General features: G+C 41.2%; 1 protein-coding gene across 1 annotated transcript in view; it reads right to left on the reverse strand.

Moving 5' to 3' along the window:
- Window positions 1–25802, reverse strand: part of LOC126484109 (ubiquitin-conjugating enzyme E2 R2) — an 82186-nt gene extending 56384 nt beyond the window's left edge. Inside the window, exon 1 of the mRNA XM_050107487.1 lies at window positions 25236–25802. Within this exon, the coding sequence (XP_049963444.1) occupies window positions 25236–25412 (177 nt within the window). The 5' untranslated portion in view covers window positions 25413–25802. The remainder of the gene's footprint in view (window positions 1–25235) is intronic.
- Between the last annotated feature and the right edge of the window lie 1008 nt (window positions 25803–26810).

Below are 26810 nucleotides of genomic sequence, written 5' to 3' on the forward strand. Positions count from 1 at the left end.
CAACAATCACACATTGTGGTGTGGTTGGTACTGCACTAACTGGGCGTGTATACAGTACCATATGCAGTCTGTTTTAAACCGAAGCAAGTTAGTGACACCCTTGAACTTGGACCATTTCCTGGCACTTTCAGAGATTTTTTGTCCGGCCGAAGAATATGAGAGACGTATTTTCTGCATACACGCCATGTACCAAAGAATCATTATATTAACGAATATAAGCTGACTCGTATGGACATTCCCTGTACCTGAAGATGGGACTGTTGTCCTGAAACTTTCTTGTGCTTTACATTTTTGAAAAATGAACTGTAGCGGATGTTATCAATCATGGACAATATCAACAACATTTGTGGACGACCCACCAATAGAAACATGAATCATACTTAATAGACTGATCTTTCAGATACACTTGTTCAGAGAGAGAGAGAGAGAGAGAGAGAGAGAACACGTTCAACGACTGGAGATAGGACGTTCGTATTCACAGGACATATACATCAGTATGTTCTGCAGAAATGATTAGCATTTCAGTCACCTCGGTTCAGCATGTGTCCTCTTGCCTAATAGGCACAGGATCAGCCATGAGCTCTGATTACTTTTTATATGCGTGATGGCATCGACACGTATAGGATGCGAATGTCGTTCTGTGGTACAGCCATCCATGCTGCATTCACGTGGTTCCAAAGTTCATCTGTGGTGGTTGGCATTGGGTCGCAGCGCTGTAACGATCGTTTCACGATAGCCCACACATTTTAGATTGGCGACAATCTGGTGAGCTGGCCGGCTGGGGCAAAAGGCTAACGTAATGGGACACCAAGTAGGCGCGTATTTGTGCAGAAACACGTGGTGGTGCATTGTCTTGCTGAAAAATGGTTTCTTGGGCATTGTACAGATAAGGCATGGTTACAGGTCACAAGACATCATTCACGCAGATCACACTGGTCACAAGTGACCTGGACATGCCCCAACTGTGATTTGTGGTTGTACCCAACGGCGCCCCCACACCATAAGACCTGGAGATAGCGCTACATGTCTTGTGCGAATGCAGTCACTGTGATGCCTGCGTCGAACCAAAATGCGGCCATCACTTTCAAATAAATAGAACTTAGATTCGTCCGAAAACACTATCTGATATCATTCCCATTCCCAGTGACATTCTACATACCATTGCCCTCTTGCTTGTTGCTTCAATGCCACTGGGATTAGGTGTCGATCTTCTCCGGGGGGGGTGGGGGGGGGGGGGGTGGGGGGGGGGGTGGTCTGGGTGCTACGGTCTTCCGTAAAACATTCTGCACAGAACTGCCGAAACAGTTCGTCCCACACGAGCAGCAATTTCCCTGATGTATGCATGGCTTTCTTTCAAGCCAATAGTGCGCCCTCTTTCAAACTGATTTGACGATACAGTTGGCGCTTACGTCTGTGAGGCATGCTGCACATCTGATCAAGTACCAATGATCCATTACCTTCGGTTTACAGCGACAAGCAGACAAGTACGTTATACGGTAGGCGGTGATGCGCCGCGATTTACGCGCTGACCTTGAAACCGCCGGCAGACATGGTTCGAAAGCTAAACATTTCAGCGGAACACACTAACGTACATGTCCTGTTAATATGAAAGTCCTATCTCTAGTCGTTCAAGGTGTTTATTTTTTCTGAACATGAGTGTATGATCATTTCTTGAGGTTAACGTGTGATTTAGCATCAACTCTTTTCAAGTCATCAATTACCCTCCAGATTTCCCGTTCCAACCAATATCTTGAGGGCAGGGAGCCACAGGACTTAGTCTGTGAAACGTCACATTCCACTACAGATCTCAAGGAGTTGAGTAATCTAGGTGGAGGCTGGGGAAAAACATTCAGCGCCATAGTGTACAAAATTAATGTCATTCCACACCGTAGAATGTATTCCTTTTTTATGTAATAAAAGATCTGCGATTAAGTAATCAGGCAATCAGTATCGCATGAAAAATTATTCTGTCTACCTGAAACTTGGAAATGAAGTGGAATACAATCTGACTGTTAACCAAGTAAACACCTTCCAAACGTCAAACGAAAATAATGAATAATAGAGATGTCATTCCAACGGGGATTTTTTGACAAGTCCATCTCAACTGCAACAGAGGCAAATAAGGATATTCCTCGAACGGTCAGGATGTGAAAATAGTGAAGTTTGTTGAACAGAGAAATTGAAAACGTGTCAGTCACAAGACTTCTGCTGTTCAAGGAATAAACAAGTGTGTCACAATGACTACGCATTGACGCAACGGACTTTCTAAAAATCATGATAAATTTCTTGTGTACATCAAATTTGTTTTTAAAAATGCTGATTATCGACGTTGGTGCTAGAAGGGCAGACGCTGTCAGTTGAAGCTAAGAAGGGCAGACGCTGTCAGTTGAAGCTAAACTCCTACGTTGTTTGAAACTAGATGTAAGTTGAAGAGTGTGTGTGTGTGTGTGTGTGTGTGTGTGTGTGTGTGTGTGTGTGTGTGTGTATTCGCTCTAATTGTGTTTGGGTTGTTTGTACAGCATAGCACGCTCGCCAGCTGTTAGATGGCACCATTTCTGTGCTTGCGGCAAGTTTCAGCGTTGTCACATCAGTTCGCTTTGCACTGTTGCGAAGTAAACAAGGTTACGCCACTCTCAGTTTGTACCAATGAAGAACAGCGTTCTGTAATCTGTTTTTGTGGCCCAAAAGAGTACCAGGACATGAAACCCACAAAAGCCTTACGGCACAATACAAGGCTATATTTTACCACTCCGAAGTGTTTTTAACAATACAAAAGCAACCGAACAAGCGTGAAGGATGAGAAAAAAAACCAAGATGCTCTGTCACATGCAATATTGATGCAAACCTTGGAAAGTCTTCGTCCTTATCTTGAACGATGGACGAGTAAATGTTGATGAAGTGGCACACCAAATGCACATAAGTCATGGTTTACGGCATCATCTTCATTAAAACACGTTTCCCTTTCGTGAAATCTGTGCAGGATGGGTCTCGAAACAAATGAGTGAGGATAAGTGTAATCGTGTCAGGATTTGTAACAGCTACTAGACAGTCATGTTAATGGAGGTGAAATGTTTCTGACAAGAATCACCACTGGAAATGAAACACGGGTTCATCAATTTGATCGGAGCGCACAGACCAGAAATGTGTAAAGCAAACACGCAGCATCTCCAGTTCAAATAGCTCTTTTTTTTGGGGGGGGGGGGGGGGGGGGGGGAAGGGGGGGGGGGAGACATGGCTAAATTTGTGGCATTAAATGCAGAAGGTGCCAACAGTAAACTGTCAATGTTACAGTGATATGCTTTGCAACGAATGTGAAAAAGGCAACACCAATCGGCGCTCTTTCCTTGCATGATAAATCGCGTCCACATATCGCCGTCCGCATCTTTTAATTAAACTCTTCATAATATGCACTTCTATGTGGAGGTACCCAGGATACACTCCTGATTTCCATTTTTTTTTTTGGTCCATTTAAAGATGATTTAAGACGCCGACGACTCATCCCCGACAAGGTCGCGGTGCAAATGTGTTTTGATGCTACAAAAAAATTTTTTTTAGTATTTGAAAGCTTGTACATCGATGGGCTACGCGCTACAAAAATCCAGATGACTATTGGAGAATGTGATTTAAAATTTTTACTGTAGAAATAAATTAGAAAATTATGTGCAAATACTCTGACGTAATCCTCCTGTGTAGACAGTGCTGCAAATCGATTTTCGTTTAAGACAACTTTATGACATCGTACAAGTCTACATGTGTTCATTTTTTTTCCACTTGCATTGGGCAGCCTACGTCGGGTAGAGAAAGAGTGTACTGTAAAAATGAGGAACCTTCAAATTTGTTTACACTAAAATAAGCTACACAAGTTCGCTGACAAAAGGCTATAAGCTTCCAAGCAATTTGAACCTACGCTTAAAAGAGAGCTTTCTCATTTACAAGGTCACACAGTTTCAGCCACAATCAACCGACTCAATCTTCTCCCTCCTCCCCCACTCTCTCATCAAAATACAAATGATAACTTTTCATACTACTTTTATTTGTTTACAGGTCGCCACCCGCTTACGTGTCGTTTGCAGTTTGATACAAAATTCGCACCGTGATGTGACTTGGCTTCGGGATTTCCGCATGGACAAAGTATTTCCAAACTGTGTGTCACACTCTATACCAATGGAAACAAAAATAAATTCTGAGAGCAAGCAAGGTTTATCCCAGCTACTTTAGTTCCGAGCTAACACAAAGCTGTTGGCAAGAGGCAAATTTTGGCAATGAATGTTGGTGAAACGCAAGTTGGCAAGATGTGTAACCGGACGACAGAGTCAGTCTACTACCGAGATTATTTTCGAGAAGCCTGTGCGTCACTGGTACATCTCAGCTCGGTTATGATAAGGTCCGACTTAAATGGTTACAAGCAAAATCTTTTATCTCCTTCTGAACAAATCTGCGTACCAGAACTGCCCACATGTCTCCGACATTAGACTACAGTAAATATTTTGCAATAGTCTTGGCTTTACTCTCATTTAATAAAGATTAATACGTCTACGCAAATTGGGCTGCAGTTTTTTCTCAGCATACATATTGCCTGTCTAGAAACCGAACCGCTTTTGTAAGAGTCGAAGGAAATGAGAGGAAAGCAGTTATTGAGGAGAGATTGGGAGAAAGTTGTAGCCTACCTACATCTTTAATAATCTGTACACTGAGCAACAAGTAAGGAAACCAAATATGAATCTGGACTACGACTTAAAGTTTAAGACAAAGAAATAATAAATTTGATGTCTGTTGATGATATAGTAATTCTCTTAGAGACAGCAAATGTCTTGGAAGTGTAACTGAATGGAATGTGTAGTTCTTGGAAGGAGGACATAAGATAAAACATTAACAAAAGCCAATAGTGGTAATGAAATGTAGTTGGATTAAATGAGGCAATGCCAAGGGACTTAGATTAGGGAACGAGACACAAAGTAGTAGATGAGTTTTGCTATTTGGGCTGTAAAATAACTGATGACTGCCAAGGTAGGGAGGATATAAAAGGTACACTGGCAATGGCAAGAAAAGAAGAGAAATGTAAGAGTTGAGAAGTCATCGAAAGTGAAACATTGACGACAAGCAGTTCATATATGAAGAGTTAGCAGCTTCTGAAATGTAGTGCTATACAGAAATGCTAAGGGTTAAATGGGAATGAGTTGCTGAGCAGAATTGGAGAGAAAAGAAATCTGCGGCGTTACTTGACTAAAAGAAGGACTCTGTCAATAGGAAATTCTAGGCATCAACCGACTGTCAATTTAGGTATTTGTGGCAATAGTGAGATGAGAGGGAGAGGGGGGGGGGGGGGAATTTTAAAAGGAGACCGAAAGATGGATACAGTAAGCATGTTCAAATGGCTATAGGTTACAGTTGTTATTCGGAGATGAAGCCACCTGTATAGAATAGACAAGCGTGAGAACTGCACCAAACCAGTCTTCGAACTGAAAACTACAACAGACTATGTTTATAGCTACACTCTTCTGACGAATAACTATGCTAGTTCGATAGTATTCGTTTTTCACATGTTTTTGTATCACCGCTGCCTATGACATGCTACCAAGTTCGGCAGTCAATAAAAGCCATGAATATGTCAAGAGCATGTAAAGCGGATAGCTCATACCTTAACATTCCATTAAATCGGACGAAGAAACTAACTGGTTTCACAATGGCGTCTCCGAAACACAGAGAAAACTTCCACAGCAACGGAATCACGGTAACTCTTCCACCTATGCAAACACGAAATCCAAGTCATTTCAGTTATCCCGTGTCGCCACTCGACCGAGGAAAGGATGACATCAATAAAATTATTTTTTCCCCACTTCAGATCGAAGAAGGGCAAACAGACTGGCGCACTATTCCGATTCGGTCATTTGAGGCAAAATGGAGCAGCGATAATGTATGTGAAAGATATTGGCATTCAAAAGTGTACCGCAACGGGAAAATAAGACAGAAATGTCGAAGCTGTCCGTGTAAAACTCCCGCCACTTTATCTTATCTGTTCCTTTGTTCGTGTGAAGTAAAAGGTCTGCTGACAAAGTTTTCTTAATTTATTTTAACTTAGTCACAAGCACACCACTTCCCGTACGAATCTTACATTCCGTAATCGCAAAGGAATGATATCGATCAAATATCTAATAGTAGTACCAAAAGTTATTTATCTCCTGTATCCAATACGAACAGAAAGCAAGCTTGCAAAAAGCTTTTTTTTTCCTTTGCCATGCAGCGGTTGAGTTTTCCGATGTTCTCCTCCTCTACCAATTGTTCCCATAGCACTCCACGTTCCAGTACCACGGCGGCAGATTCCGGAGCTAGTATAACGCAATTACAGGGACATACGTATATTTAAACGTTAGTTAAATGCCAGGCATCATTTCCTCGCAGGCTGAAACTTTCCTTCTAGATACTTCATACACGGTCTTCGTTAATTCCTGCAAAGTACGTGTAACGACATCGGGAAGATCTCTACTCGGTAGAGTTAATTTTGCTGCACCCGCTTCGGGCAGCTTTTGTCCCCGACGCAGAGCAAACCAGGGAGTAATGCGCGAGATGGATGAGGATGATGAAAGCGAGGGTGGGCTGCTGGCCGTGGAGCGCCGTCGTATTGATCACGTGGCCGGGGCCAGAGTGACTAACACAGCCGCGCAGCGGGGCACGCGTCCTCTGCCAGTAGCGGGTGGTGTGGGAGGCGAGAAGGCGGCCGCTGTACCGTTTACCGTTCCACCGTTTGCTCCGTAACGGGAAGCCGTCTGCGACGCACATACAAAGCCCTTTGTTTCGTGCATGTTCGTCTTCTGATAGCTGACCCGATTACTTCCTCTGATTAACCCACTGTGTCTCGTAAGGGCAATAAGTAAAGCTGAAACAGCAGCTGCATTTGCATGCGTCCCTTTTATTCTTGCATACACACCGGCCTCTCTGGCAGGAGGCTCACAAGCTACATGTTCTTCACCAATAGATGTAACTGGTTCTTTCATAACGCGGGCTACGAACTGCGTCCCTATGCACATATGGGCACTAGGTCAACTTTATAGTTGTTGATTACTTTTTTGGCGATTTCGTAAACAGATTTGAAACACGACTCCTGTTCTGATAACTGTCAATCATTTGAGAACTGCACAAGGGCAGGTGATGGTTATTGGAAGTAAGATTTCTACATCTATTCTACGCAAGCACTGTTCTGTATACCACTGTAATTCCCTCTTTTCTGCTACAGTCGCGAATGTTAAGCCTCCGCGTAGGCTCGAATCTCGCTGATTTTGTCTTCGTTGTCTTTCGCGAGGTATACGTAGGAGTAAGCAATGTATTGTTGTCTCTTCTAACAAGGCAACCTCCCCATCGCACCCCTCTCAGATTTAGTTATAAGTTAGCACAGTGGATAGACCTTGAAAAACTAAACACAGATCAATCCAGAAAACAGGAAGAAGTTGTGTGGAACTATGAAAAAATAAGCAAAATATACAAACTTAATAGTCCATGTGCAAGGTAGGCAACATCAAGGACAGTGTGAGCTCAGGAGCGCCGTGGTCCCGTGGTTAGCGTGAGCAGCTGCGGAATGCGAGGTCCTTGGTTCAAGTCTTCCCTCGGGTGAATAGTTTACTTTCTTTATTTTCGCAAAGTTATGATCTGTCCGTTCGTTCATTGACGTCTCTGTGCACTGTAAGAAGTTTAGTGTCTGTGTTTTGCGACCGTACCGCAAAACCGTGCGATTAGTAGACGAAAGGATGTGCCTCTCCAATGGGAACCGAAAACATTTGATCGCAAGGTCATAGGTCAACCGATTCCTCCACAGGAAAACACGTCTGATATATTCTATACGACACTGGTGACGGTATGTGTGTCACACGACAGGAATATGTTGTTGACCCACCTAACTTTTACACTTGGCGAATGGGTAAAAAGATTCTTCTACCTTGCCCGATTTAGGTTTTCTTGTGGATGTGATAATCACTCCCAAAAAAGTGATGAAAACATAAGCGTTTGTCACATAAACTGAAAATAAAAAGTTAAACTTTTCACCCAAGGGAAGGCTTGAACCAAGGACCTCTCGTTGCGCAGCTGCTCACGCTAACCATGTGCTGCTCACGCTAACCACGGGACCACGGCGCTCCTATGGATACACTATCCTTGAAATTGCCTATCCTGCTCATGGACTACTCAGTTTGTATATTTTGCTTATTTTTTTCATAGTTCCACAACTTCTTCCTGTTTTCTCGATTGATCTGTGTTCAGTTTTTCAAGGCCTATCCACTGTGCCAACTTATAACTAAATCTGAGGGAGGTGAGATGGGGAGGTTCCCTTGTAAGAACGGACGCTCTAGAACTTTTAAAGTAAATCTCACAGTGATCCAGAACTCCTCTCTTGCAGCGTCTGCCACTGGAGTTGGTTGCTCGTCTCCATGACGCTTTCGCGCTTACTAAATTTATCTGTAACAGAATGCACTGCTCTTCTTTGGATCCTATTTCCTCCAACAATCATATCTGGCACGGATTCAACACTGACGAGCATTATTTAAGAATTCGTCGAACGAGGGTTTTGTTATTTACCTCCGTTGTGGACGGAATACATTTCCTAAGAATCGTCCAATGAATCTCCGTCTGCCATATCCCTTTCCTGCGATTCGTTTTATATGTTTGTTCCACTTTAAATCACCCATTTCGCGTTCTTTTATTTTATGAAAGTCACTGCTTCCAGTGATTTCTGCAATTGTGTGAACATACAATAAATGGCTATGTATTTGCAATATATTACATTTGTTTATCTACATCTACATCTACATCTATACTCCGCGAGCCACCTTACGGTTTATGTTTAGGGTCAATTACCATTCCCTGCACAAAATGTCGATCCTCTACAGGTCTTCCTGCATTTTGTTAAAAAAAAAATTTGCGACTTCTCTGTATATAACACCATCACCCGCGAAAAGCCTCATGGAACTTCTGACGTTGTCTAGTGTATCATTTATACATATTGAGGAAAGCAATGGACCTGTAACGCTCCCTTGGGATACGCCTTAAGTCATTTATACATCTAAAGATTCTCCCCATGAGAATGACTTCTTGCGTTCTGTTTGTTAGAAAATCTCCAATCCAAAGATACAGTGTCTGATGTTCCGTACGCTCGTACTTTGTTCAATAAGCGGCGTGCGGAACTGTATCGAGTGCCTTACTCAATCAAAGAACACATCTACCAGGGTGTCGGAATCTATTTTGCGTAACTAGAGGTGCGATGTAGTCAAATTTAACAACAGTATTAGTTGGTTCTTCTACAGAGGCAGAATGGAGGTTTATTCGGCGCAGGAAACTGTACATACCTTCAGCTCTGGCAATAACGTGGAAGACGTCATTATGCAGAATTATCCTATTAAATTTAAAATAGTAACAGAGTTCGCGTTCATATCAGGATATGATGATACTGCTCGGCTATCACACTTTCGAACCATGCGATCAACAACTGGACATAAATATATTCGCGTGCACATTTTCCTATTAGCACGCACATTTAACTTATCCAGTCTATCCTCGCCTTACACATACTCATCTGCTGGTGCCACAGTTTTGAAATTTGCTGAAGGGTACGAAAATCCAATATCCTGACTCGAGAGTTACAGGGTACAGAAAACTTCAAAAATTACAACTGACTACCATATATAAGTTTCTGGGTACTACTAATAATGAAGTGTTGGTGATCGATAAGACCAAAATGACAGCTAAATTCAAAAGGAAGTTAATTAAATGCAGAAACAACCCTGAGCACAGCTAAAATAAGGTGAGAGTCACATCAGAGGAAAATATGTTTATTACAGTTTCTTTGTTATACACAAAAGAAAACACACCTGATGCGCACAAATATTCGAAAGCTAGATGCCAAAACCCCTTCCAAATTAACTGGAAACTTTCTTTTATCGCCTATATTATTAGTGCTGATCATTTTCCTTTTGAACATCAACTACTTGGATGTAAAGTAGGCTATCTATTAATAAGCGTTCAAGTGTCGGCGGCCATTTTACCATGCTCGCAATGGGACCATACGAACTTCCCCTCACGCACGACTAGCACTTCAACATACGTAAACAGGAATACGCCAACTCTCAATAGTTGGCGAGAAAACATACTCTTTAAAGTTGTAGGTGTGCTTGTAAGCATATGTTTTGTATGGTCTGTAATATTAAAGGAGTCCACAGCCGAGCAAGTAAGCGTTTTGTTTCAGAAGTGCGAGGTGTCTGGATCGAATCTCGCTGCCGGTACTTTTTATTTTCACGTAATTCTAACAGCACACCACGAAATTGTGTAATGACCGAGAACTGTTTGTGAATGCAAATCATGTATGTTAACAAATACACACAGTGAAAGAACCACGCACAAGCAAAACATCGGCGTTCATTACGTTTCACACACGTCGCACTAAGAATTATTTTACGTCTTTCAACGATCAGTAACATCCAGATTTGTGCTGTGCTCCGTAGGTTACTTATTCGATCGAAAGTTCTTGCGCTTTGTCTTATTTCCAATCGACTTACAAAAATTTCTCTCTACATTTTTGGCTGGGAATGGAAACAAATCAAATACTGACAGCGAGTTTCGAACCAGAAAGCTTATGAAACCACGCGCTTACTCGCTCGGCGGCGGACTCCTCAAAAACAAGCGCTCACATGAATTACGCACTGAGATGACCGAAGTCGTGGGATAGATATAAGCACATATACATATACATAAGGTATGAAAGGGCTGTGCATTGGCAGAGTTCTCATTTGTATTCAGGTGATTCATGTGAAAAGATTTCCCGCACGACGGGAATTAACAGACTGGAGTTAGACGCATGGGACTTTCCACTTCGGAAATCGTTAGGGAATTAAATATTCCAGGATAGATAGTGTCAAAAGTGTGCCGATATTACAAAATTTCGGGCATTAGCTCACACCACGAACGAAGTGTTGGCCGACGGCCTTCACTTAACGACCGAGAGCAGCGGCGTTATCGTAAAGTTGTTAGTAATAATATACATGCAACAATGTGTGACATAAACGCAGAACTCAATGTGGGACGTACGACAAACATATCCGTCAGGACAGTGCGGCGAAATATGACGTTAATGGGCTATGACAGTAGACGACCGACGTAGTGCCTTTAGTCATCGCCAGCAGCGCCTCTCCTGGGCTCGTGACCATATTGGTTGGACCCTAGTGACTGGAAAACCGTGGCGTGGTCAGATAAGTCCCGATTTCATATAGTTAGAGCTGATAGTGGTATTCGAGTGTGGTGCAGACCCCACGAAGCCATGGTTCCAGGTTGCAACAGGGCACTGTGCAACCTGGTGGTAACTCCATAATGCTGCGGATTGGGTCCTCTGGTCCAACTGAATCGATTATTGTTTATGATCGGCTACTTGGAGACCATTCCCAGCCATTAATGGACTTCATTTTTATGGACGACAATGCGTCATGTCACTTAACAATTGTTCGTGATTGGTTTGAAGAACATTCTGGATAATTCGGGCCAAAGATTTGGTCAACCAGATCGCCAGACATGAATCCTATCGAACATTTATCGAACATAACAGAGATCAATTCGTGGATAAAATCCTGAAACGGCAACGGTTTCGCTGTTAAAGCGACTATAGAGGCCAGCATAGCTAGATATTTCTGCAGGGGACTTCAATAGACTAAGTCCACGCCATGTCGTGTTGCTGCACTACTCCGGGCAAAAGGAGGTCCGACATCACATTAGGAGGTATCCCATGACGTTTGAGACGTTGGTATATAAGCACGCCCCACATTTTCGAACATGGATTGTAGAAAACGGCTGAGAGTTGCATATGTTTCAAGTCCTACTTGTGCTCTACAAACCCCATCAACATAAATCAGGTCGGTGATTGGAAATTCGTACAATCCTTTTAGACTAACAAAATGGCAATTCGAGGGCAATGTGGACAAATGGTGCCAGCGTTTTAAGCTTACGTGATGTGGACGTACTACATGCTTACTTTGATACGATGTGTGCAGGACGAAGGAAACGACCTGAAGAACAACATCGGTTGTCTAGATTTTATTGCTCTTGAGTGTGTCAGCTGCTGCGGCTATCACAGTTTACGGACTCTGGCCGATCTGGCACTAGTCCGAGACCCTAAACACAACAACAAAGACGACGACCGGGAAGGGGGGGGGGGGGGGGCGCACGCACTGTACGTATCGTAGTTTTCGTAACTTACCTGCTACATCACTTATTCCTAACTTCTCGACTAATGCAAAAAACCAGTAAAATTATAGATGCTGTACAAACAGCGCTTTGTGTCAGAGGTAACGTCGCTTAGCTACATTTGCTATATGCCGTTTTCGTTGCAATGCCGGGGACGTGGACGACAGACAAGTTTGAATAGGACTGGAGCGCTATGACATCTGTACCTTAAATACAGAAAGCAGCTGCTAAGTGAATACACAATATTCTTTGGAACGTAAGGGTCAAACGAATTGAACAGCTGGAGTTATTCCAAAGACACAGGTCAATTGTCACAGCCGCCGCTACAAATTTAGTTGCAATTTCATAATACAGTAAAGTCAGAACAGCAACTATTTTTACGAGGCCATCGCTCTCAATTATTCTAGAATTCGTGTTAGTCTAAAAGATACACCTGGGGGTGTACTATTTTCTTTTCAAGAAAAATGTTCCTTTTTATATAGGCCACGCAGATGTGTGTGTAAGGCGTCTGCGTAGGCCACCAAGAATCCGCTTACAAGCAACCAAGCGGTATGATTAATATGACGGGCAGCCTTCTTATTACGGATTGTATTGTATTCCATTCGCCTCCCGTGTTTTTGTGCTTTACACGATAAAGAAACAATGACGAGTCAGTAAGACGAATCTAATGCTGTTCTTGGGAATAGCTTCATAAGAAAAGGAGGAAGAATATGAAGAATTTTCAGTTTAAATGCACTGCAACAAGCTGAAAGGCTGTTTCATAAATGAAATACAGAAATACGGAAAGAAACAATTGATTATCGCGATCGACACGGCTTATAGGCATACACCTACCGTTACCGCCGAGTCTGCCCTCGACAAAACTTAACAATCGGCTGTTAAACTCTGGAGCAATGGTCTTGTCAGACCAAAGAGCCCCTTTGGCACTGTAATAAAACAGACATGGTTTGTTGCATTCTGAGCAAATACAATCAGAGCAAACCTAAATTATGATGGGATTTCAACTCAGCTCCACATTCCCTCTTAACAACTGCACCGTTTAAAATCTGCCATTGCTGGTCGAAGTGGTTTGTAGAAGTGTAGGTTGTCACGGGACATAGTCGTTTACAATCTCTACTGACACCTGGAGGCTTTTAAGCGGTTTGATCCCGCAAATTGACAGTAATTAACGATTATGTTCAACCAGTTATACATGGAGTCCCATGGGAAATGATCAATATTCAGGGAGATGACAGAAACCACCAATCAAAACAGAAAACTCAATTAAAAACGGGCTCTAAAATGTATACCATAAGAGGTATGACCATTTGCTCAGAAGACGAGATGTTTTACAGTAGCGAAGATGATCAAATGCTCATATCTCTTAAGATATAAATTTTGGAGCCCATGTTTACTGGACATTTTTGCTTCTAATGATTGTTCCTGTCATGTCCCTAAATATTGCCCATTCGTCCTGGGACACCGCGTATCGTCATAAGTTATTACATATACCATTTGTTGTTGTTGTTGTTGTTGTTGTTGTCTTCAGTCCGAAGACTGGTTTCATGCAGCTCTCTACGTTATTCTTTCCTGTACAAGCCTCTTCAAGCCATCTCTCCATACCTACTACAACCTATATTATAATCTTCACGTCTTTCTTGCAATGGCTTGGGGCACTGCACTCTTACAGTGTCATTAAATTTATGCACAGTCCCAAATAAAGCTGGAATACACGCCTAGAAACAGAATTGTTATTCATTTCCTCTTCGCTCTCAGATCACAACAGCAGAGACAGTTAAATTTAACACAGCGCTCACACTAATGCAAGTGGACGAAAATCCAGCAGCAAAATCTGATAGCTATTTCCCGCCCAGAAAATACACTCATTGTTGTTATATTCGTATATAAACCGATAGTCCGCAACTATCGACATATTTTGTCGATATGTATCAGAAGCATCACTTATCGAGGCTGGACTATTTTTTAGTTTCTTGATCGAAGCAACTTGCGCTTTCACGAAGTACTTACCCGCCTACATTAAGGTCCGCGTTAGTTCAAAGAAGTTTAAAAGTATCTTCGTCAAAATGAACATAATTGAGTTTAACCGGGGGTCTTTGAAGTAATACCGTTACTCCGGATCTCAGAAGTCACGCATGCCACCATGGATCGATCTTCAGATCATAAACGTTTTCGATGTCACTGAGAAGTGGAAAAAACGCTGGAATGAACATTCATACAGAACACTCACCTAATTCAAAACAAATCGACGAAGCCTGCACAGGCGTTACGAATAGTCAAGACAACAGAATCCGAGCGGGACGAGGGAAATGTGGCCACATTTTGAAAAAGTGGGGTAGTCGTGAGGTGCCGCCCGTTTGTGTGATGCTGAACAACAGACAATAAGATATATTGTGGAGAACTGTTCGCTCCACGCTTTTAGAGGTGGTCTGAAAGACTTGCGTGACGTGATACCAAGTATGAAATTAGAACATTAAACATATTGTGTACGTATATATGTATGTTCTGAAATGGCGAACGTGAATAATTATGTAAGCTGAATGAGTGGGAAGTAAAATCTTAATTTTTGTGATTCGTGTATTCTCATTTCCCTTTTCTCATTTTGTTTTCTCCTGTCTCCAACTGAGCTAGTGCATCTCTGTCCTTGCTCTCTAAGACTTTAAATCTTAACGGAGAAACGGTAGAAACGCTTAGATATTGCTTGAGCGACGAAGACATGTGCTCCAAAACAAAATACACGCACAGGGTGAACCGTCTACCAAACAAACCAAATGTCATTATTCCAGCGCGGGAACCACTCTAGGGTTGGTCCAACTTTCTGATTCGCAAAGGATCATTCTATGCTCTGTGCTGTAGTGTAGGTCTCCATAAACAAATAGCCAAAAAAATGAAGTGAGGCGCTACGGGAGTTCGAAAAGATCACTCACTCCCTTTAATATCACATACTGATGTGGTCCACGACATGTTCCGTAGTGTATGTCTATGTGGAGCGAATAGCGTGCATCTATTGCTTATGGCACGCAACGAACTGAGCAAAGAAAGAAAAAGACTGATTCAATTCAAGTTAAAAAGCAAGTAACCAAACAAAATTAACACCTATTTTCAACGAGGAAAGTGGACCAGGAAAGGAGTGTCTTAGGATTTTTGAAAGAATCATGACCGTTTTCGCCTGAAATGTTTAGGGACATCGTGGAAATCAGTGCAGGTTGGCCAAACTTACTCTAAACCTACTGTTTCCGCAATAGTTTTGTTTTTCGCGGCGTCTACAACTATTATGCAGACTTGACTAGAGTTTGTGTTGTTTCTGGTTTACTTCCTGCCTTGTAGTCCAGGAATTCATAAATTGGAAAAAAAACAGGACTATACAGAGTGACGGTCAATCACGAAACGGGTCATGAAATGTCTTATTTCCAAGGGTATATTTTACGCGAGCAATTCAGCAACTTGTCACAGTGCACATGAACAGTTCTGATTACCAAAAGCCGTAACCCAGAGTAACGTTACATTAACTCCACTACAGACTGACGTTTTCGTTCTTAAAGGGCTCTAGGCACAAACCATAGAGCTCTTTGTTGTGTCTAGTACGTAATTCGTCACGTAACTAGTTAGTGGCACACGATATTCAGGAACCATCAGAACAATACAATACACGCCCTAATCTTCCGTCGTCTCATTCGCGTGTAGCACGCAACTCTAAACAAAAGCTATGCCAGCCATTCAAACGCTGACACGCGTTGCTATTCTTCACGAAGTGGAACGGCCGCACTACCCTACATGTAAGAAAGGACGAAGAGCAAGAATGTGTTTGGTAAGACACGATCAGAAAAACAAAACCCTTCCGCGAATGTGGCTTGCACAGCATACTGCTAAGTTGTCCGAGAACGTCGACCCGGTGCAGGGTTTGTCAGACTTCATAAACGTCACATCGAGATGGATGGAAGAAAGGACTGCGAAACATGAGCAATGACTAACGGAGTAGCGATGATTTGTTCAAAAAATTTGAGATGGGGAAAGTGGTTTGGTTTGATACAAAAAATGGTTCAAATGGCTCTGAGCACTATGGGACTTAACATCTATGGTAATCAGTCCCCTAGAACTTAGAACTACTTAAACCTAACTAACCTAAGGACAGCACACAACACCCAGTCATCACGAGGCAGAGAAAATCCCTGACCCCGCCGGGAATCGAACCCGGGATGGTTTGATACAACTGCACAACGTTTATACCAGAACGAAGTTTTTATACTCATCGAAAACATATTGTACAATGGCTTCAACGACTATGTACTAGACAGCACACAAGTGAGAAAACGAGTCGAAGGAAAGCCCTTCCCGAAACCCGAAAAACGTCAGTGAAACTTCGATTGTATACTTGTCAAGCGTAGTCGAGAAGGACGCTTCTTGTGTACTGGAAATCGATAAAAAATGCTCTGACGCATCATCTATGAATATTATGCAGAATTACAAGGTGATTCAACCAGGAAGTCAGTGTATCATTTGGGTAAGGAATTAACGTTTACAGGAAGACAGCAAGTTCAAAATGGTTCAAATGGCTCTGAGCACTGTGGGACCTAACATCTGAGGTCATCAGCCCCCTAGATCTTAGAACTACTTAAACCTAACTAACCTAAGGACATCACATACATTCATGCCCGAGGCAGGATTCGAACCTGCGACCTTACCGGTCGCACGGTTCCAGACTGAAGCGCCTAGAACCGCTCGGCCACTCCGGCCGGCAAGACAGCAAGTCCAAGCATATATAATGAGAGGTGATAACATACACAGTCTCAGTATTGCCTAAGAAGTGAGGGCCTAAGTTTTATATGGTCCCAAAGGGAGGTAACTAGATAGGTCTCTATCGCATACGAAAGGCTATAAAGACATCACAATTAACATCACAATTACCAAGTTCGTTTAAAATATGGGATCCTATTCAAACATGTGCTGCAAATAAGGGTTTTGTTGTTCCTATTACAATTGCTTTAGGAGTCTGGTCAGCGAAGAGGAGAACATTTCTCACCAAGAAGGAAAAATAAGGATTTTTTTTGTGGGAGGTGGACGACTTTCGAGGAAATCTCTTCCTCTGCATCAAGAGTGTACTCATCACTTTACCTTATCTACAAAGTTTCAGAGAGCTTCAGAGTGGCAAATTCAGCTTCGATGATAATCATTGATCATGTGAGAGAGACTGGAGTATATCACAAAAGATAGGAAATCCTCAAGGTAGTAAGAACCAGCTATTAATACTATGGCGTACGACTACATTAATGTTAGTAAGCTGTACTCATTTTGGGGTACCAAAAACCTTGAGACCGCCAAGTATTTCTTAGCGTCGAGTAACTACATCATACTCCGTAAGCCACCTAATGGTGAGTGGCGGAGGGTAATTTTGGTGTCACTAACTGATCCTCCATTACCTGCTTCACTCGTGAATGGTGCGTGGGAAAAATGGCTGTCGGTAAACATCTGCATTCGCTCTAATTTCTCATTATGATTATTTATAGAGATGTATATGGAAGTAACATATTGTCCGGCTCTTCCCTGAAAATGCTCTCTCGACATTTCAGTAGTAACTTCTCCGTGATGCACAACGCCCCTCTTGTAACGCCTGCCACAGAAGTTTGTTGAATGCCCTGAAACTTCAAAATTGGCGCGTCTCTGTGGATGAGTAGTGTAACAGGCAATGAACGGCGGTTTTATCCTCACGTTATTACAGCAGAGTTGCAAGCAAGAACTAGGTGTTCGAAGATCACGGAGTCCTTTCACAATCTGGAATTCTGATCATCATCGAATGTGTATGTTGAAACATGCTGTACTCAGCCACGCAAATAAAAGACATCAACCAGTAAGCTTTGAGAGTAAGGTTTCAACCTTGTCAAGTTCACTAGAAATGAAAATCCAACGTTGAAAAAACTGACTGACATCACTGAAAGCACCATCTAAAACAGGGAAACCGAAAAGAGTTTTCAGAATGAGATTTTCATTCTGCAGAGGAGTGTGCGCTGATATGAAACTTCCTCTGGCAGAGTTTCGAAAAGAGTTTTGTTTCCAAAAATAGCAACCAATTTTTTTCTGTTTTCTAGAGCGCGATTTGTGTAGTTTGTCAGTTATGTAACAACTAATACACCCAGCAGCAATATGTGCAGATTGAGATATCACAGTTATCAGTTTGCTATAGTAAAAGTCATTATGGCAAGCAGCATGAAGAGAGAATACGTGTCATATGCCAGCATAATTCAGTGGATATATTCTCACTACCCTCCCAAGTGAACATCTTTACCACTGCAAGGCTAACTAATGATAGTACTTCAGTGTATGCTAATGACAGTGCCACTTCAGTCACGAAATAGTTTAATAGTAATTATAGCTAACGAGCCATGAAGACCCTTGTGTTGCTACGATACATTCGTTTGATCGAGCACTACGTGACATCGCGCCTTACTTCTATTGTACAGGTTAGAAACAACGTTTGCCTAAGTTTCAAGAACGGTAAAGAGGAAGGCCATGTCAAATTCGATGCACACTGCTAAACTAAGCCTACTTCCCTACCACTATGTGCATGACTCAATTATTGTCAGACGCAGTATAGATGATTACAATATTAGGTTCTCGAAGGCTGAGAATGGAGGAAGCAACACGGAGAATAAAAGATTTTACTCCCTTTTGAACGCGTACTCAAATAGACAAGCGACCTTGCGAAATATCTATTCTTGTATCCGCCTGAACTCATTAAAACCAATGAAAAGTCAAAATTGGATTATAAGACAGGTAACTTCACCGTGCTCTTAACATAAATAGGCCATTTTCTTGGACCAGCCTGATGAATTTTTATAAAGGTCGCTGGGAATGAATACTAGAAAGGTAGAAGACGCGTAGATTTTCTTGTATTGCCATCAGTATCTAACGAAAGTTTTGGCTGTGACGGCAAAAGCATTATTAGTACCTTATTACTGGACCTGTACTTCTTAAGGTACAGTTGTAAACTTACCACTGACTAGGCATGAAACCTACAAAACGTGAGATTTTTTTTCCCATGCGCCTATGGAAACATCAGTCCTGAGAGGGTAGAATGGAAGACCAAAATAAGACACTGATAATTTTAAAAAATATTGTTTCAATAGAAACTACTCGTGTGTTACTGTTACGTTACTTTTAAAAAATAGTATTTCATTTTGAATACTTAGCTTGTTAGTGTTTCTGTGGTATGGCATAGCTCCATAACGTTTTGTACAGTTCGCTTATGTCAGGAAGACTGCGTTTTTATGTTGGTTAGCCGGCCGAAGTGGCCGTGCGGTTAAAGGCGCTGCAGTCTGGAACCGCAAGACCGCTACGGTCGCAGGTTCGAATCCTGCCTCGCGCATGGATGTTTGTGATGTCCTTAGGTTACTTAGGTTCAACTAGTTCTAAGTTCTAGGGGACTAATGATCTCAGCAGTTGAGTCCCATAGTGCTCAGAGCCATTTGAACCATTTATGTTGGTTAGTAGCACTTTTCTGTCTTTTATGACTTTAAAATTTTCTTTTTTGTGTTTCTGTAACTATGGGTTATGGTAAAGCGGTCAACGACTACCGCATTTTCTAAAAAAAAAATTGATATGCATGGCGTGTGTTATTATAAAATATGATTCTAAATGAAAGTAATGTTATTTCAAAAGTGTTTATAAAAGATTTTTAAAAAATTGCTACTGTAATACTGACAAAAAAATGCAAAAAATAAATTACGCGGGCACTAGGCTTGTACAAAAACGGAAACGCAGTAGGTAGCGCATTGCTGACGAAAGCAGAAAATTTCTCAAGAACCGTAAAAAAACAACAGGAACTAAATGTCGAAAAACCAACAGATTGGGCGTTGCTCGTATGTAAGCCGAAGGCTTGGCTTACTCCAATTTGGATGTGGAAATCCATGACGACGAATCATATTATTCTGCATCAGTCACGCAGGCGGGCCGTACCGCCGTCACCTGGCACGCGGCCAATGTACTAGTATTAACGGGACGGCCCGCTGAACGATGGCACAAGACAGCACCGAGCCAGTCTCGACAAGGCTGATAACATACGCGTACCAACTACCGCATTCGCAAGGTACTCTTTACGGCTGTAACTTACTTGTCGCTTCACCCAGCAACCAAAAGTACGCACGGCAAATTCTTTTCGTGTATGTTTTTACTCATCTCAAGAGTGAGCAAGTGGCTGTTATTTTCTTTCTTCACGCATCATCTTAACGTTTGCGAATAAAATCCTCAAATGCAATAAGATACTGTACCCTCCGAATTCAGTGATTATATGTTTTTCATTCTTGTTACAAACGTTAGGCTAACAGTTATCCAGGTTCTGAAAATTATGCTGTTCCATACCTTCCCACACAACTGCTATCAACCAGGATCAATTGTGTGGGCGAGAAAGGGACTATTAATAATCTTTCAAAGTGAACGAAAAAGAAACTACATTAGCATTGTCCATTTCTTGCACTAAGTAATAGATATTAAATGGCGTAATCAACTGAATGAAGCATGAACAGAAACAGTCCTTCCTTCCTTGCTTCGGTTATAGAATCTTACTGGGAAGCCTGACGGCTAATCTATATAATGGCAGCTTATCTTGCGTTCAGTTTATGTTGCAAATAGATCTTATTAATCTGTACATTAGCAAGTTCTAAAAAGGAAGAGCTTAATAGCTTATACTGATGTGAAATGGATTCGAATGTTACAAATTTGGATTGAAGTCAGCAGTTTGTGACTAAGATTTGTACCAAACCGCGACTCAAATGCGGATTTCCTGCTTATCGCGAGCAGTCGCCTTAACATCTCCAGGACCCAGCCAAACTGCCACATTTCACGAAGTCCACAACACTTACCTTTGCATATTTTTTCATTCTCACACAGGGAGAACCAATATTTCATTGTCATTTTAGCCTATCGAGGCAGCTGCAATCATCAGAACAATGTCTGTTCCTTCAGGCATGCATGCATATCTGAAGGGCATTGTGATGTGTAAATACAGACACTGGAGAAACACCATCATTCACGTATTACACTAATGCAATAGGGCCGTGCATCAGCAAATTTGTAAAAAGAGAAGAGGTGTCCGATTCGTTTATGAAACTCTTAAAATATTTGCTTCAGTGCCGTAGTAAAACAACAAATTCAAATAAAAAACAACCCAAAGTAAAAAATATTCATCTCACGTCTCCAAAATAAGACTCCAATGCCAATTATCACTGAGTCACCTCATTTAATCCTTGTACTATGCTATCAACCTAAACAGTGAACACGGTTCATTGTGCAGTTTGTGTGTGAAAATGATCTACACCGGCTGCAAATTGTGTGTCCGTGCATGATGCTGCCTATTATACCAAAATCTTTGCAGCTCACCTACTAAATTCATTATTTTTTTGCAACTCCTGCAGCTTGTTTACCTCCCTTGACAATTGTCAAACATCCTCTATCTTGAAAGTTAAACATTGAAAAAAAGCTGTTGAAATCCACTAAATGTATCATAAAATAGCAATGTGAAGCAGAATGTTGTTGTTGTTGTTGTTTTTTACTTATAAACCAAAAATGAGAATCACACAATATACAGAAAAAAGGGGGTGAAGGACGCTTCTAAGTGTATCACAGAGAGACCATGCAGCCTCACCTTTTCTACAAAACAGCTGAAACTCATCTGGAGGCTACCGCAGAAAAGTTTGATTCAAACAAATTGTGAAGAAAACTAGTTACTAGTTTTGTGACAAATAATGCCAGAAAATGGTAAGGGGCGAGAAGGAGAGACAGGTGGCAATACCTAGTTTGAACTGCCATCCTTCTCGTAGATTTTTTTAAATTAATTTATTTAAACCTCTGGAGTGATGCTTCCTCTATTTACAAGACTAATGGACCTCTATTTCCAAAGGACACAATTTTTCACGATTTGTGGCAGGTGAAACAGGATTGAATGGTGGTAAGCAGACTTTACCAAATGTTGCTAGGAAGGAATTAACTCCTATATTTACTACTTTCAAGCTGAAAACTCACTTCTCTAAAACATTTAAGAAGCAAGAATGTCACAAAAAGTAACAACTCAGCTAAAGTTCTTTTTAAAGGAAGCATACATCTCAACTTTAATTGTGCAGTTCTCAGTAACTTTATTGTTACAACATGTAAACCAATTTTTCAACACTCAATTTTTTCTTAGGTGTATAAATTTTAGTTACACTGTCACTATCGTTGAAGCAAAACCCGACAATCTGTAAATTATGAACTTCCTTACGAACAACTAGTGCCAGATTTCTTTTGTCTTGACATCAATGCTTCATTTTGTATTGATAAATGCTCTGTTATTTACAACATGCTAAAAATGTGTAGAGACACAGGTATCAATTCAAGACATGTCATTTTGAAACAATATCCAAGAACAAAAATGAATGTGGCAGGAAACAATTTTCAAAGTACTACAAAGGGGAACTGTAAAGATGAAGTGCAGAAATGGTTGGTGCTGTTATCCCTATTCTGGGTGTTATTTCTTAATCTCCTCAACTTCTGAGAAAGGAATGAAAAATTTACAGGGATGAAATGAAAAAACTAATTTTATGTAGGATTTGCTAAGTAAAAAATAAAGAGCATGAAGGTGCTTCTGCAAACACACAAATAAGGGTATAACAACACATTTTTATGAACACTGATACTGTGGTATACACAACGAACTAATACTACTATTGCACAATCATACGTATGTTTTAAAGTTGCAGTGTAAAAAACAGTATCTGTTAAGTCATTTTGATTGTTACAATTTCTCTTCTTTGTGCCACTCTCAGTGGATGTTTACTTTCACGGTCCCTGTCACATCTAAGCAAGTGTTTAATTCCCAACCTTCAAACAATAACAACTTATGACCAAATATAAACAAACACAATTTCAAGAATGGCAGACAGCAGTAGTTTTCAATATATGAAATACACAGCCAACTGGTTGCACAAGTTTATTGTAAAAACACCAAGTTTTCAGTACCATAAAGAGTATCTTCTCAAGAAAGAAAGTCACATAAATTACTTGATGCTAAAATTGTAAACATACATAATGAGCTCAAGTCAAAGTATGCAATATGGAATAAAGTCCTCCCAGCCAACAGAAATACTGTTAAACAAGTATGGGTTGTTATAAAGGCAGACATTAGACATGTTTAAATGAGACCCCATCACAGCCTATTAATTAAATCTAACAATTTGATTTAGCAACTGCTGACCTAAACATACCACTTTAGTCCAATGACTGCTCTTAACTCACTGTTCCTGTGTGTCAACCCCAAGAAAGAAACCATTACCAGGGGTACAGGACTTTTGGTGGGACCAGTAGTGGTTTCACAGAAGGAATCAGTTAAAGTGAGTCAACAAATGGATGAACTGTTTCCAAGGTGGACTTTATTCCATATTTTCTATTTTTTGATTTGAGCTATTTAGCTCATCACTTGTGTTTACAATTTTAACGTTAGGTTATTTGTGCGTCTTTCCTTCGAATAAAGATACCCTTGCAATGCAATCAGTTGACTGTATATTTCACATATTGAAAAATCCTTAGTTGTCCACAAGCCTCTATAAGTTACTACGCACTGAATTGCAAATACAAGTCTAAGCCGCTTTATTTTACCTTCGTATACCTATGAGGTTTTTAACGCTCTTTACTTTCTATTTTCTTCGTACTGTAAAATTAGTTACTTATGGCAGTCTGCAGGATTGTCAGAATGCTTCAAACTATTTTATTGTCTCGGAAGATCACCAAATGAAATGCTACTATAATGGTAATTTTAAGCTGCAGGTGAACTATTCAGTGGTGTTTATGATGTATCACATCTCTCTTCTTACCTTAAAGCGTAATTTATATAACATAATGAGAGAACTACATTCGACAGTTCAGTAGTGTCAACAGTCGATTAAAGCACTGCATTGTGAGATTTCAACAGCGAAGAGGTCCTGATCCTGGTAAGGTACCTCGGAATTTAAATATGTTATGGGCAGAAACATATTGAGCGAACTGGAAAATTTACACAAGGGGGAAGTTATCAAAATATTCTACCTCTGCTCTTGTTTGTATTTCTTGTACATTCGTCAGTTCATTAAGGGCAAGTGGACGTATTATATACGTATCACTGCGATCTCCATGCAATCGACTGCTGGGGTTGTCATAATAATACTTAGCTTATTAGAAGCGATAGCTCCTAAACTATTAAAATTTTTTAAAGAAAATTAAGGTCAAGTCAAACGAACCTAATCAAATCTTGCTGACTAGTTCTTGATAACTCGGCATTAAATAAACAAGATTATGGTTTAACGTTTGGTCGACGTCGTGGTCATTAGCGACGGAGCGTAAGCACTGATCGAGGAAGGAAATCGGCCGTGTACTTTTTCCAAGGAAAAATAGTTATTATTAAACGTCCACTGAAGTCATTACAGATGGGACAAACTCGGATTGGACAAGGGTGAGAATATAATCGGTCATGACCTCTGCAGCAGTGAATTCTGCAATCGACTACAGTGAATCACGGAAAACACGTAAAACTTAAATCACGATGACCGCGTGTTACGAATTGCCACTGCGTCTCAAAAGTAGATTTTCAACAAAATATTCACTTGGGACACCAAATATCTATTGGAAACGAGGCGCACACACTCTTCTTACCCTGAAGTGCATACGATGCAGAAGGAAAGCGATGTAACTTTATACAGTGCATTGTTCTGAAATAACAATGAAACTTCAATGTAAGCCTGAAACCATGTCACCGCCCCTAAGTCAACAGAACGTTCGGTAAAATATAGTAAGCCTTTTAGCGACGAACAATCGAATCTTTTAATCTTTTCCTTCGAAATAAAAAGAACACTATTTTATACCATTAATGGTGTTGTTGGAAGCCACTGTGAACAACTTCCGTATTCAGGTTTACTGAACCATATTCTCCGTACCACGTAGTAATAAATGTCTAAACGAATGTACAAGCTGACTGCAGACCAATATCTGAAAAACGCACTGTAGTTCAATGTTATGATCGCAGCACTACTCACCTTGAAGTATCCACCCTGATAAAGAGTCTCTGGGGGTCCAAATATCGCAACTTCCCATTCGAACATATTTTCTTCTCTAACAAGTTTCACCCTGAAGCCTTCGACTGGTTCTTCCTGTAAGCTCTTGTATTCAAGCGCAAGGGCTCTAACTGCACTGCTTGTGGGTTGCTGCGCCATTTTAAATTTGTAAAACACAGTCCAATTTTGTCACGAATTATGTTCACCACAAAATTTTAAAGGGGGGATATTTCGCCAGTCCCCAAAACTCCAGTTTCTACACTGCGACTGAGCAGATCCCCACAGCAATGGCTGCCAGCTTTTGTTCTCTCGTGCTTTCTGTTACGTAGTCACAGAAACTCTCTCAAACTCTCCTCAGTACTTGGAGCTCGTCTTGCGCCAATTACTTTTCGGCGCGACGCGTCAGCACACGAACGCGTCACGTAAAATAACTCCGAAAAGATAACTTTGTCGCACACGAACAATAGCAGCTGAGCAAGAGCTCAGAGAAAATCCCTAACCTGCCAACGCCAGCCACAACGGCTACTGCGGCACTGCTAAGCGATAGTGCTGCCGCCTGACAGAAATACCGCTTCAGTCAAGATCACAGCGCGCATTGATACACAAGCGGCATTCTGCGAACAGCTGTAGCACTAAACAAAGCGCGACAGTTGTCATTGCGTTCGAGTTGATTGTGATAACGTCACAAGCAGCGGAATCAATGCTTTTTTTCCATTACTGTAGATGAAAATCACACAGTTTCCATTGATCGTCCAGTTTTAATATGGGAATTGCTAACGGCGCGGCAGATTACCTTTCGTTCTCGCAGGAAAACAACATGCGAAGGCCGCTGTACTAAAAGGAGCGTAAAAGCCATGATACGCAAGGATACGTTTCGGAAGACGATATAAATTACGGAATACGAAACTAACAGCGAACTAGTCGCATATTCTTTATCGTTTTGCAAGTGGGCAAATGCTCTGAAAAAAGTTTGTTGGGTGTTAAGCCAAACAAAATTCTAATTCGTTCCTCTAAAATATTATTAGCTGCTCTTAAAGGTTTTTTTTAATTAATACGGCTTTTGTGTCAATAAGTGTAACTGGTGTAGCAGTTCAGCCACATTATTTAAAGAAATTGAGTATGTAATAACTTATGCTTTTCACTAATTTCTTCTGTATTTCTCAAAAATTTGCCGATTTGAATCCGACACTTTTGCGACCCACGGTATGTGCAAGACGGGTTTAATGCTCAATCGGGTCAGTAGCTAATATCATATCATCTCCAGCCTTACCCAAGACGTATTAAGCAAATGAAATATTTTATTTTATTTTTCTTTATTCATCCCCCAAGAGCATCTCACAATGATATAAGATTCGTCAAAGCCAATCAATAGGCCAAAATATAACATGCAGCATACACAACGTGCTTTAAGAGGATTGAACAGGTAGCCTATGGGGATAGGAAAGGTGTTTGGCAGTGGCCTAGACTAAAGAACCATCCCATCATTTGCCTTAGCGGTTCAGGAAAACCCGGATCAGGATGACCACACAGAGCAGCTCCATCCTCCCGAATATGAGG

The sequence above is a fragment of the Schistocerca serialis genome, chromosome 6 (genome assembly GCF_023864345.2).
Source record: "Schistocerca serialis cubense isolate TAMUIC-IGC-003099 chromosome 6, iqSchSeri2.2, whole genome shotgun sequence".
Classification (NCBI taxonomy): domain Eukaryota; kingdom Metazoa; phylum Arthropoda; class Insecta; order Orthoptera; family Acrididae; genus Schistocerca; species Schistocerca serialis.